At 37.0% G+C, this 14409-nt stretch overlaps 1 protein-coding gene across 1 annotated transcript; it reads right to left on the bottom strand.

The window, feature by feature from the left end:
- Nucleotides 1–324: 324 nt before the first annotated feature.
- On the bottom strand, nt 325–13231 carry slc39a1 (solute carrier family 39 member 1). Its single transcript, XM_022669593.2, has 4 exons — nt 12827–13231; nt 8415–8539; nt 8025–8324; nt 325–3531 (listed from the first exon to the last, which is right to left on the bottom strand). Exons 1-4 carry the CDS (start codon nt 12939–12941, stop codon nt 3178–3180), a joined length of 894 nt encoding a protein of 297 aa, XP_022525314.2. The 5' UTR covers nt 12942–13231; the 3' UTR covers nt 325–3177.
- Between the last annotated feature and the right edge of the window lie 1178 nt (nt 13232–14409).

Raw genomic sequence — 14409 nt, 5'->3', positions numbered from 1 at the left:
TATAATATTCTAATTTTCTGGGACACTGATTTTCGGGTTTTTAAACGTTCACTCAACCCGAACATTTATAAACATGCCTCAATCCATTATCATGTGTGTACCACAAATACAACATAAAAGGCACTGCCACCCACAGTGAACAGCACAGTGATTAGTGGTAACGATCGTGACCTGTGGTGTCCACGTCCACGTAAAAAAGGTAAGCGATTCTATTATAAATCCCATCCACATTCAGCGTAAAAGACCTCACACACACTCATCCCACAGGTGAGTGGAATGTTCTTCAGCCTCCATGAGACATGGCAAAAGAAAAAAGACATAGGATTTTCCTCCAGAGTGAATTTATTGATTGTGTAGTCTATAAAATTCAAAAATTCCCAACCAATTACTTCAGTCTGTATGTCAGAATGAGCAGACAGCATGCATAGATTTATGCAAGCTCTCCATTGATCAAAGGCACTATATCGATCAGCTTCAGAATAACAGCACAGTCTCCACAATGACTGTCTGTTTATGCCTCGACAGTCCTGTGCATTTATCTCTCTTGCTGAAATGTAAACATGCTTTAACTGCATGAGATAGATGTACAAATCTGTTGCAGATCAAATCAATCCATACAATGAACAATACTGAGTCATATATTCAGTGTTTTAACAGTGTATTAAGAGTGTATTTATATGCAATGCTGCTCATAACTATACAGCTCTGGAAAAACAATTATGAGACCACTTCAGTTTCTGAATCAGTTTCTCTGATTTTGCTATTTATAGCTATATGTTTGAGTAAAATGAACATTGTTGTTTAATTCTATAAACTACGGACATTTCTCCCAAATTCCAAATAAAAATATTGTAATTTAGAGCATTTATTTCCTCAGAAATCAACATATGGTGGAATAATCCTGTTTTTTAATCACAATTTCCATGCATCTTGGCATGTTCTCCTTCACCAGTCTTACACACTGCTTTTGGATAACTTTATGCCACTCCTGTTGCAAAAATTCAAGCAGTTCAGCTTGGTTTGATGGCTTGTGATCATCCATCTTCCTCTTGATTGTATTCCAGAGGTTTTTAATTTGGTAAAATCAAAGAAAAACATTATTTTAAGTGGTCTCTTTTTTTTCAGAGCTGTACATCCAAATGCTTGTGTACAAACCTTCTAATGAATGCAATCAGATACTTTAAGTTGCACCCAATGCTGACACAGATATGCAAGACCCAGTAGAGAAGAACTGTTAATAGAGAATTAGACTCTCTGGAAGCAGGGCATGAGTTAGAGGGGTTACTAATCCCCCAGAATTGAGGTGTGGAACAATGGAACTGTCTCTTCTCTAGAATGATGATGCTCCATCCACTACTTTTTTGGGATGAGTTGGGAGCAATCAAATCTTCACAGCAATGCCTTAAATATAATCTAATAGAAAACATTGCCTCAACAGTAGAAAAAGTTACTCCAACAAAAGCAGGACTTGCAGTGACGATGAACAATGAACAAATCAGGTGTCCCAAAATGTTTGGCCACATAGTGTATCATATGAAATTAGTAAACATAACAAAAACAAATGCACATCATGTTCAAAATTAGAGCCTTTGATAGATCATCAGTTCAACATAATAAAACTAAATTAAAAAATGCTAACAATGAATTTAGGATTGCCGTACAATACAATTTTAAAGACACAAGGATTAGACTATATTTAAAAAAGTGATGCCATACTGTCTCAGCTAAAAGGATTCCACATAGTACTACAAACAGGGATCTCAGATTCAAAACAACAGTGCTTTTTAATGCTGTACAGAATCCCCTTGTTAAAAGGTCCCGATTAGCAAAGTTCCTTCAGAGGTTTTCCTTGTTTTTCAAGAACATTGAGGACTGAAATGGTTCTTTGTGTCTTTAAAAGACCACAGTATTCATAAAAAACCCTTGAACAACACTTAAAAAAAGGATTAGCAGAAGCATTCATGGTTCCTTAAACAGACATGTTTGAAAGTTTTAAAGATGGACGTTTTTCAAAATGCTCTGTATAAAAAATCTTGCGTGTACAAAATGTACTATCCACTCTGGAAACCCAGTGTCTCAAAACGGTAATCAAAGCAAAAATATATTAAAAATACATATAGAAATGACAAATAATCTCATCTTAAATATAGTTGGTATACCTAATATTTCTTATTCTGGAATTTGAGAATGTTGTGGGATTATTAATAAAATAATTTTAGATGTTTTATTCCTAGAGGGCCCCTGTGATAAACATACTACGCATATTTGCTTTCCCCCCGCCCCAAGTCTGCACTGTGTAGTTGGCACACTGTCCACATCGATTAGGACTTCACATATGGAAAATATGCTGTAAAAATCCTGTTTTGTATTTTTGTAGTACAAAGTCTGATGTAAAAAAAAGACTTTATTTATATATTTTTTTATTTTTACCCAATTTTTCCTCAATTTAGCTGAGCCACTATGACTCCTCCAATCACTTGCAATGCTCCAGAGTACACTAGATATGGGCAGAGGCCAATTGTCCTCTCTCGGGTTCCAGCTGCTGATAGAATGCCAAAAACAAAAACAGGCAAATTCCAATGGATAGAGAGACACAGCAGAATATAATCAAACATCAAGAAAGGATATAAAATAAGAATAAAAAGAGACATATAGGATATGGGCTCTTTAAGTCTTTATATTTCCTTTTTTTAATTCTATTTAATCTGGTGGAATGTTTTGCATGAAATTTGTTATGGATAAAATGACCTAAATAAATCCCACAACAATCTCAAAATGTTATATACGTAGCTATACTGAATATATTTAAGATGACTTTACTTGCCTGGATATCAGTGTTTGTCGATGTAGAGTTGACTTAACTTAAGATTTTGTGTCAGAAATGTGTCAATCAAATGTGTCAGTTAGGATTAAAATATTTTTTTGGATAAAAAGAAAAAAAGAAAAACTTATATTTTAAGGTAAACAGAATGTCTTCTGGCACTCTATGGCAATAATAAAATGCCATTTAACGCAATTAAACTTCTGTCTCTCTTCTGTCAGTTTGATAGAAATGCTCCTTGTTTCTTGTTTCTGATGTTCCTCCAGATCCCAGGCAGATGTATTCAGTACACACGTGTAGTTCCCTCAGAAGAGCTTTATGGTGAACATGGTGGATCTGTGGGCCAATAGTTTCTCTCAGCCCAGGAAACACAGACCAGCCATCACTGAGAATCCCACTAAAATGAAGAGGACCTTGAGGAGCTGCCTCTCCGGAGAGTTGAGCTCATGAGGCAGGATCTCCAGGAAGGTGATGTAGATGAACGTACCGGCTGCCATGCCTTCCAGAATGCCCTGCACTAAAGCCCCTGAATGGAGCTTAGCTTCACTGACTCCGATGCCCACCCCGATGCCAATCGGTGACATTAATGCAAAGACAGTGATGTAGATGCCCACCCAGGCGGGCCGGACCGCACTCTGGACCAGCTTCACCGACAGACTGAAGACGATGATGCTCTTGTGGACCAGGATGGCGATGCAAATCTCCAATACCTGTGTGGAAAAAGAAAAGTGCTGATTAATATCTTTTTTTTTATAATTTTATTTCATATTTTTCCCATTTTCTCCCCAATTTCCACGGCCAATTACCCAACCCACTCATTTAGGACTCCCCCTGTCACTAGTGATGCCCAAACACCAGGAGGGTGAACACTAACACATGCTTCCTCTGATACATGTGAAGCCAGCCACCGCTTCTTTTCGAGCTGCTGATGCAGCATTGCCGAGCAGCATCACAGCGTGCTTGGAGGACAGCGCAGCGGCTCAGTTCTGATACATCAGCTCACAGACGCCCTGTGCTGTGGACATCACCCTAGGACTGATGTGGGGAGAGAGCGCCCTCTACCCACCCGGAGGGAGCAGGGCCAATTTTGCTCCCTCTGAGCGCCGGCAGCTTGATGGCAAAGCTGCATGAGCGGGGGTTCGAACCTGCGACCTCCCGCTGTAACTCTTTATACTGTGCAGGGAAAGGTTTTTACTAGAATTTGGGAGTATTGCTGTGAGGATTTGACTGCATTCAACCTTAAGAGCATTAGTGAGGTCAGGATGTTGAAATATAAACACCCTACCTCACCTCAAACTCCTCAACACATCCCAAACTTATTGGATGGATCACAATCATTCCAAAGTGCACAGTTCTACTGCTCCCCAGCTCAATTAGAGCTGCAACTAATGATTATTTTGGAAGTCGGCTAATGTAGTGATTCTTTTTTCGATTAGTTGATTAGTCATTGATTATTTTGCCATGTACACCAACTGTGCTTGCTGTGGTTACGGCTCCTGTTTCTAGCTTTCTCTATCGCTTTGAAAACGATAAAAACGGCTAAAAACATGGGATTTTAATGGAATTCAAATGTCCAGAACATTGCTCTTTAAATGTGGAAACTGTGTGAGTGTCCCCAGCAGTGTGGTGCTACAAATGAATGATTAGTCAACTAATTTTATGATCGACATTGCTGATTATATCGACTAATCGTTGCAGCCCTAAGCTTAATAATTGTTGGGAGCATTATACTCCTCTACTTTTATTTTACTTTGGTAACCTAAACATGGTATCTTGCCTGTTACTAGCAGTGTATAATACACCAATGTGCCCAATGCCATGTTACAGGAACTAGCATCGTGTCCCATGACTTTTGTCATGTCCCATGGAAGCTATAAATATGAATTGAAAGTGATTTCTTACAGAGTCACTTGTCAATCACATGGACTGTTTTAACCAGACATCGCTGGTCACAGTAACTACCACTCACTGCACTGTCCACTTTGGGTTGTAATGTCTTCCACAACATATTCTTGGTAGAGATGTGATACTGTGGATTAAAGAATGTTATATATATTTGCACAAATTCAGAAATGGAATGCCCCTCCTTGTGGCACTCATTGTCAGGCCTTGCTCGAACACTGATTTAATAATATAATACAAAACACTCAACCTCACTCACGAGACAATACCTCACCATTTATACCAGTGTGTACGTGCCCAAGTCGTCCTGTGACGTAACACTTTAATATCAACTTACATGTTGCTGTCCCATGACTTGTGACATGTCAGTGTACAATGTTAAAGATTGGAACAAATGGGTTAAAACAGGCAAATAAATCACTTTGGGCAATTAAACACTAGGCAATCCATGCCGGGCCCGGGCACAGTTTTATCCCCGCTTTTATAAAGAAGACGCGCTCCCGAGGGAGTGTGTTTTTCATGAATTTGGCTCAACACCGGCAAGCCCACTGAGCAGTTAGTTTTTTAAAAGAGCTAGGGCACAGATTGTTTAAACATGGTGTGAGTACAAGCCAGCAGGGGAGTGGGGAGGGGGCAGAACCATGCTCCAACACGATTCAACTGAACTATGCCTAGTGTGAGTACACCCTTTTTTTTAACAGGCGTATGCTGATATCCTGGTCCCATGCCTAACCTTCTTTAAACATAAGGTGCAGTACTTTTACAATACCTCAGAATGTGGTTTAAGCATGTGGTCTTGTCACAGTTTGATTTGACAAAACCTTCAGTTTAATCTTGGAAAATGTTTTGCAACCATGTAGAGTGACACATGGTAAAGATGTGTCACATGATGATCTTGGGAAAGTACACCCTTCCACTTTTACTCACTCAACAAGTATAAGTAAAACTTTTCTTGAGGAAAGTGAAAGAGCGAAAGAGTTCATGAGGAACCTTCTGGCACCATGCCCACTGCCTATGGGCTAGTGGGGTATAATCCCCTCCAGCATTCAGAGGTGGAGCAGTGGAACTGTGTGGTGTGGAATGATGGGGCGCCATCAATACTTCTTGGATTACTGTATTTTTTGCACTATAAGGTGCACCGGATTATAAGGCGCACTATCAATGATCATCTATTTTATGATCTATCTAGCATTATGTGACACTAGTAAGGAACTGGGGGGGTTGTTATGTGTCCCTTCTAATTCAGCTGTAAAGCTAAGTTAAGTAAAAAAAAAAACAAACAAAAAAAACTTTTTCTTTTAAAGTAAAACGAGTGCTGGATGTTAATCTACACAGATTTCTCTCCTGGGAAATGTATTTGGGCGAGTAAAGTGCTTCCATTTATTTTCAGTAAATAAATTAACCATTTATTTTTGTTTATTTTCCACTAAGGCTAGCTGTGGTTAGCAGCTAATGGCACATCCCCACTTTTATTTATAAGCCTACAAAACAGTGGCTGGTCTAGCAGTCATGACAGTGTGGCTAAACACCACACAGACTATCAGTGATTATCTGAGGTGTTTGTGCTGTGCATGCTGGATATTATTATCTATCTTAAATCTCTATAAAATTGATGAGGCTGAAGAATGCAATGCTAAGTCACAGAGTATATCCAATCAAAGGTTGTGCAATTGTTTGCGCTCACTACAAATAAACTGAAGCTCACCTGATTCTACTGTTTCTACAGATCTTTAAAATGTTGAGACGTGCTTCAGCTTGGAAAAAAAAACATGGCTCTAGCAGAGAACATTGGTGAACCATGAACTCTTTGCTGAAATGCTTTTCTTGCATTACACCACAGGATCAGATTAACTTTACCATATTAAAATGCATGACAGTTTCACTTTTACTCACTCTAAAGCTCATTTCAGTAAAATATGAACATGTTTCTGCAGGAAAGGGAAGATAGAGAAAGAGTATATCAAGTCTACAGCTCTAGGTTTAAGACCTAATAAATATTAGGGATGCATAGATACCATTATTTCCAACCGAGTACTAGTACAAGAAGTTGTATTTTTGTATTTACGATACAATACTTAATATCACCATAATTTTCATACTATAAGGCACACTTAAAATCATTTCATTTTCACAGAAATCAACAGTGCCCCTTATAATCCAGTGCTGAAGCAATCTTACAGGTGCTAAGCGCTAGCTCCTTCACCATTCAGACACCATTCAGCATATTGGACTGTAGTCTGCGTGTTTACCCTGTTAAAACAAGCTATACTTCATGCTTCCCTCTGTTGACACAATGCCCACACTGCCATAAATACCAAATGGTCTTATATAATATTCTAATTTTCTGAGACACAGATTTTTAATAACTTAAAATAGACTACTCTGTGTATAATATATCTATATAATGTATGAGTTTAACATTTTTAACTAAACTACTAACTTTTCAATGATATTCTATTTTTTTTTTTACATGTTTAATATTGTAGTATGTGTAGGGGTGATTTTTATGGAGAAAGTAAAATTTCATCTGGTCAATGCTGGGGTGTTAATAGTATCTGGTCAAAATAAATTTAGATACTTTACAGATACAAAATGACAGGTGTAAGCAGGCTTTTACTGTGTCAGACACATTCTCACAAAAAAAAAATGTTCTCCATGGTTTAGGTGAAGGAACAAACCTCTGCAGTGTTTGCAGAAGGCATGGGACGATGCACTGTGAATCCTCTGGAAAAGTACATGCTCTACTCACACAAGTACTTTGACATTACCTGAACTTTGTACTTTGTAGGGGGCTGGCAGGATAAAGTCCATGTATTGTCAGGTACAGCTAATATGGGCATTTAAGTAATACATACATATACATACATACATATATATATATATATATATATATATATATATATATATATATATATATATATATATATACACACATATATATATATATATATACGTATATACATATATATACATATACATATATATATATATATATATATATATATATATATATATGTATTTTTTTTTTTTTTAATTCTCTGGGTAATGTCCCAAAATAGCTCTGATTTAAAGCACATGCGTGAAAAGAGGCTCTGCAAATGCTATCTTTCTACATGTTTCAACTCCATGTTTTGCCAGTGATTGGTTGGATTGGTTGGGATAAATAGAGCAAGGATGGTTCCTGTCTGCAGGGACGACTAAAATACTACAGATTTATCTATAAAGTAAATTTCCTCCAGTGTTCTGGCTGTCAAAGCAGTGCCAAAGTCTGACACCTACAGTTCGAAGTGTTTTTTTTTACCTTGGCATCTGTGGTTTGTAAACCAATGGCTAATCCTTCGAACACTGAGTGCAGGGAGAGAGACAGGAACAGCATAAAGGAGCGGAAAGACGAGTGGGCCTGCAGGTCCACGTGGACGTGATGGGCACTGCCCTCCATGTCGTTCACAGAGCGATGCCCGTGTGCATGCCCATGCCCGTGCCCCAGCAGCGGAGATGTTTCCTCACTCCTGGGGCCAGTGCAGCTGAGCACTATCCTCTCCAGAATCAGGACAGTGAAGAAGCCACATGCCATGATGAACTCAGCCACAGGGAATCCGCCCTGTTGAGATCGGAAAAACAAGTTTAGGAAAGCTGCTTCAGGCATCAGTGGAAACAACGGACAGTTCTGTACACAACTGAACAAACTCACATCCAGACCCTGCAGCTGATCGCTTATGTCAGACAGATAGTCTGGGATGATGTCCAGGAGACAGGCAGCCAGGAACACACCACCCGCAAAACAGCTGATGAAACTCAGCACTATCTGATGGGTTTCTGATGAGGAGAAGCAAAACAATTAATCAGGGAGCAGAATTGATTAATAATGCCATTCTCACTCATTACAGGAGATAATGGAGCTCATCATCCAGCTAACAGAGGTAAATTAGTTACTGCCGGTGGTTTCTGATGAAGAAAGAATGGATATTTGTGTAAATCTACATTTGTCTTAACTAATGACTGTAGAAAAAGATGGTTTGGCTCCATTTAGGCATGCACTTTCAGATAATAAGAAATAAATAAATAAATAGAAATGTGGGTTTGTAATTTGTTCAATGGTGAACAAAGAGGCACATTTAATGAAAATCTGAAAACATTCATTCATTTGTTTGGTTTCGGACAAAAATCATTTTGGTGCATTTCTTATCCCATTCCCTTCCCTTGCACTCCATAAAACTGTTCACCATATTGTCAAATTTGCACTTTGCCCACCGGATGTGACAAAGTGGAACTTTTTAGAAGGTGTGTACATCTGGTGTAAAACGAACACATAATTTCAAAAGAACATCTTATTGAACGTAAAACATGGTGGTGGTAGTGTGATGGTCTGTGGCTGCTTTGCTGCTTCAGAGCCTGGACAACTCTGCTGTTTATGAGTCAGTCCTGAAGGAGAAAGTCTGGCCATCTGTTTGTGACCTCAGGCTCAGGCGTACTTGGGTTCTGCAGCAGGACAATCAAACAATCCAAAGCACACAAACAAGTCCACCTCTGAATGGGTTTATATAAAAAAAAATGCTATGGTTGATATAAAACAGGACGTTTACGCTCGAAAATCCTCCAATGAAGTCAAAATTCCTGCACAGAGATGTGAAAGACTCATTGCCAGTTATTGGTAATGCTTGACTGCACTTGTTGTTATGTTTGGGGGCAAAAACTTTTTTACACAGGTCTAGATTGATTTGGATATTTTTTTTCCTTTAATAAATAAAATGATCATTTACTCAGGTTATCTCTGTCTGATAACAAAGTTTTTGGATTATCGGAAAAATATCTTGACTAAATAGTTTGACAAAAAAGCAAAAACAAAAAGAAATCTGTAGGGGGCAAATACTTCCCAGGCCTTAAAGAAACTTATGACCCAACATGTCCTTAAAAGCACCACTACCCCAGGAACCCAAATCAGTATTTTCTTAGTTACTTATGTTACAAGCCTGTAAACAATGGTCAATGCTCTGGGTGGAGAGCTGAAATATTGACTGATTGTGCAGAAAAAATATTTTTAGTTCCATAAAAAAAAAAACATATTTGTTAAAGAGATTGCTCAATGAACATTTTGTACTTTAACTTTCTTACAGCATAGTCAGTAGAACTTTCAACAAAACAGCACGTGTTAGCATTTTTTCTTCTCAAACATTAAAAAACACAAGAGCACGAGTTTCAGTTCCATAAATGACAAGATGGTCTTTGAGCTGGCTGGTATGCGTGCTTTAAAGAAGGAATGAAGGTTTTCTAATCAGGTGACTGTGAGACATGTATGCTCTGAGGAAACATAGCTGAGAAAGTGCTCTGTGTGCACCAGTGATTAAGAGCAGGCCTTTAAGATAAAGAAATCATTCAAGAATTAATCACATCACACTATCTCTGCCTCTTCTGATTTAGGCTTAGAGAGCTATTTTCCAGTGTTTTTACACGATTAGAAAATGGATTGTCATCATTTCATGCATTGGCTGGGGGTGTGAGGTTGATAACAGTCCCAACAGTGCTGCTGAAAATCAGACAAGCAAAGTTCAGTGATAAAGATGTTAGTGAAGTGTAAACTACTCATCACAGCAAGAGGAAGCATTGGGGAGAGATAACCTAAAACCAATATATGCTTTTACGTTACTTTGGTGAAAGAGTGACTAAAGTGGAAGTAAAACAGCTAACACATGTAACCTAAATATAATGAGTAACATGATAGAACTGCGGCACAGTTTCCGAGTACATGCAGCACAGCACAGTGACAATATTCTGCTCTGTGCTTCACTTTCTGAGATATTGCTGTTAAAGAAAATAGCATAGCTTAAAAAGTAGGGCTGCAACTAATGATTATTTCGATTAGTCAATTAGTCAACTAAACATGAAAATTTTAAAGCCATTTCAATGTCTAGATGTTTCAACATGGAGACAGCTGACATTTAGTGAATAATTATGTTCTGCTTATAATAAATCTGTTCTGTTTGGGCACATTTGGAGACACAGAATAAGTTGAGTGTAACCTGTGTGAGTGAGCCATTTACCCATCTCCCATTGCGTTTCTGTCCCCAGCACTGTACTGTTACAATTTAAAGATTAGTCGACAATGAAATACGTAGTCGACAAATTTAAATAATTAACATTGTCGATTATAGTGACTAATCGTTGCAGCCTTATTAAAAAGTAGGTTAGAAATTACACAATCTTAAATTAAACCACAAGACAGACACATTAAGAACTAGACATAAGGGTCTTAAATTAAACAGAGAGAAAAAAGGCATGATTTTTATTTATTTATTTTTTTTTCCACCACATTTTTCAGCATTGACTCATTTAAAAAGAGCCCACTCACTCCATGCTGGTTGTAATTGGATAACGTCATCAGTTAAATATAAAAGTCTTTGTTAAATGTAAATAATTTAAACTTTTTGATTATTTTGATGAACACCGAAAGTGTTTGGTTGCTAAATATTCAGTGCAATTTTCAGTAAGTGTCAGACCATAGCGCTAAACTGAGAAACCCTGAGTGTTCTGGTAACCCAGGGTGCAAGCTGGTGTTTTTTTTTTTTTCTCGCATTTATTTGTTTGTTTATTTAGGATGTGTGAATTATAGCTTCTTTTTTTTTTCATTTTAATGGCCAAATATTCTTAATAATTAGTAATCCAGTCCTGTTTCATAAATTTGTAAACTTACATACATACAGTATCATTATTATGTCTGTGAAATAAAACTGTGAACATTCTTTAAAAAAAACGTCGTAAAATAACAGTAATATCTTTTATTACAATCTGTTTTTTGTAAAATATATTTAGTTTTAACATTTTAGAACTATCTGCAATGGCCTGTTGATAAAACATCAACTCTATTGCTGATGCATATAGGTTACATACAGTGGTGCTTGAATGTTTGTGAATCCCTTAGAATTTTCTACATTTCTGCATAAACACGGCCAATAACAAGTCCTAAAAATAGATAAAGATAACGATGTAATAAAACATTACATTGCAATACATTTACATTACATTTGGCAGACGCTTTAATCCAAAGCAATTTACAATTAACTATGTATATTTAGCAATAGAGGACATACAAGTTCAAGGCAAAAATATTTAAGACATGGCCTAAATAAGGTCAAAGGGAAATAGTAAGATATAGGAGAAAAGTAGGGTAATCAGGAAATTAGGTTAGAAGTAGTTAGTTTGTTAGAGGTGTTAGGAGAGTTCTGTCTTCAGGAGTTTCCTAAAGGTGTCAAGGGATGCTTCTTTTCGGTTAGTAGTAGTATTGTAGTATTGGAAAATGGTCTAATATTACATATTTGTGAGTGAAAAAAACTAAGTGAATATCTAGGATAATTAGTTAATTTGAAGGTAAAATTAGAGGCTAGTCATCATTAATGGAACCATGAAATCTTGACATCTGTTGATTAACTGAATCTCAAGAGAAGGTGGGTCATGCGGCATGACAATGACCCTAAAGCACATTCTAAAGCCATTCTCCCAAAGAATGACTCAAGAATAATAAAGTGAATGTTTATAATGGCCAAAGTCAAGTCCTGTTCATGGAGAGAATGACATTTTCATTTAGAATGATCTGATATAATTTAGAATTCATGGTTCCTTTAATAATGACAGGCCTCTAATTTTGCCTCATTCTCCTCAATATATAGTATAAGTATAATATTCTCATTCTCACATTCTTATTTGTTTAATTGGGTTCTCTTAATGTGCTTTTATGACTCTTAAGGTGCTTTTATGAAATCAGATCATGTTTATTTTTATATTTATACATATAGATATAAATCCTAAAGGTTTCACAAACCTTACTACAATAAAGAAAGAAATGTGGGGAATTCTGAAGAACAGGCCTTTTAGTAACTATGATATTTATAGCATCGGTCGTATAGCATCACGTGCCACACTCCTGCCGGCTTCAGTCTCATTATTAGTAGCATATGTAATAACTGTCAGTATAATATAATATAATTCTCTATTTAAAACAGACAGTCTCTGAACAGAACTACAGAACATAGCTTCACACAGAACCGCTGCCATTCATTCACACTCACTCACACACTGAAAGCTTCCAGGGGCTCGAAGTGAAACTCTTACCTGTTCCACTGGTTTCTCTGAACCATCTCATCCGAGCAGGAATAAACCCAAACAGCAGAGTGAGGAGCAGCAGCCCGACCAGCGCTCCCACTTTAACCTGCAGGAGATACTCCATCTCCGAGCTTCAGACCAATAAACACTCCCAGTCTAACCGAACCCAGCTACTGGTAAACAAACCGGGAGGAGCCGCCGCTGCTCCTCTATCAGCACCGCTACACTAAAACTACCCTTAAAACCAGCCCGTCACCCGGCAGCGGGGCATGTTACACAGCGCTGCCAGGCTTTACCGCGGTCTGTCTGAGTCTCAGAGACCCTAAAACAAGCGCTTCAGCCGCTGAGGCTCAGCTTCTGTTTCTGTTCAGGTCCATGTTGCTCCTCTCCGCACTCCGGCGCCTCGCTCCGCCCCCTGACGCTCCACAGCAACACGTTACGTACTGCGTTCCTTTACCACCCGCTTTCCAACAAGCCCCGCCCACTGCGAACCGTGTTTATTTCATTGTCTTTTATTTTGACAAAAACATTATTATTTATATATTATATTAAATATGAATAATAACACACACACACACATATATATATACGAATAATTCCATAATAAATAATATTCTAATAAATAAATAAATAAAAAAGTAAAATATAAAAGTTAAATTTCTTACTATTACTAGAAGCACTTGCTAAAACGGGTCATAATTAGTGTCATTCAGGATATGTTGTTTTGACAGTATATATCTATACATAATATAATATAATAGTAGAATGATTTATAAAAAAATATACTGTTGTATCTTTTTTATGTATTTATTTTTCTTTTGTATAATATACCTTATTGTGTTTAATAGAATTTCAAAATTGATATAATTTTAAATATTATTTGTTTTTTTATTATTCTTGCTGTATTTTATTTATTTATTTTTACAATATTCACCATAGTGAACCTACTAATACTACAAGCAGTTGCTAAGATGCATCAGTGTTAGTGTCATGTGGGATACTAATCTTGGATCGTCACATTATTATTATTTTATTTACAGGTATGTTGTTTTGACATAATATAAAAAAATACAATATAATACAATAATATAATATATTATTATTTTTAATGTATTATTTTTTGCTTCTGTAGCTATAATATTCCTTATTGTGTTTATTTGTATTTGTCTTAATTAACTTTGAGATATTTCTTGGAATGCTTGAGTAAATATTTAATTTACGTATTATTAATGTCAGTGCTTTGGGGAATATTTTACAGTACTATTCCTTAATTAAAAATTGTGTTCATTTAAAAAAAAAAAAAATAAACCATATTGTGTTGCCCAAATCGTCTCCCATTTTTTTTCGCTTTAATTTTGGCCTCTTAACAAATCACTGCGAACCGTGGGCGGGGCTTGTCGGTAAACGGGTGGTAAACACACGCGCTGTTTGAATTGGTCATTTCCGCTAGTCACAGCAGTGTGTGTTCAGAATATAAGAATAGGGTAAATAGTGTGTAATGTAATATACGAGCCGCAGAAACACGTGTTATTCCAGTTACTCCACACAAGTACAATCAGAAAGAGGATTTTATAAAAGAACAGAGTGACAGT

The sequence above is a fragment of the Astyanax mexicanus genome, chromosome 16, assembly GCF_023375975.1.
Source record: "Astyanax mexicanus isolate ESR-SI-001 chromosome 16, AstMex3_surface, whole genome shotgun sequence".
NCBI classification, from domain to species: Eukaryota; Metazoa; Chordata; class Actinopteri; order Characiformes; family Acestrorhamphidae; genus Astyanax; species Astyanax mexicanus.
Note: the sequence above shows the minus strand (reverse complement) of the source record. Positions and strands in the feature narration are given on the sequence as shown.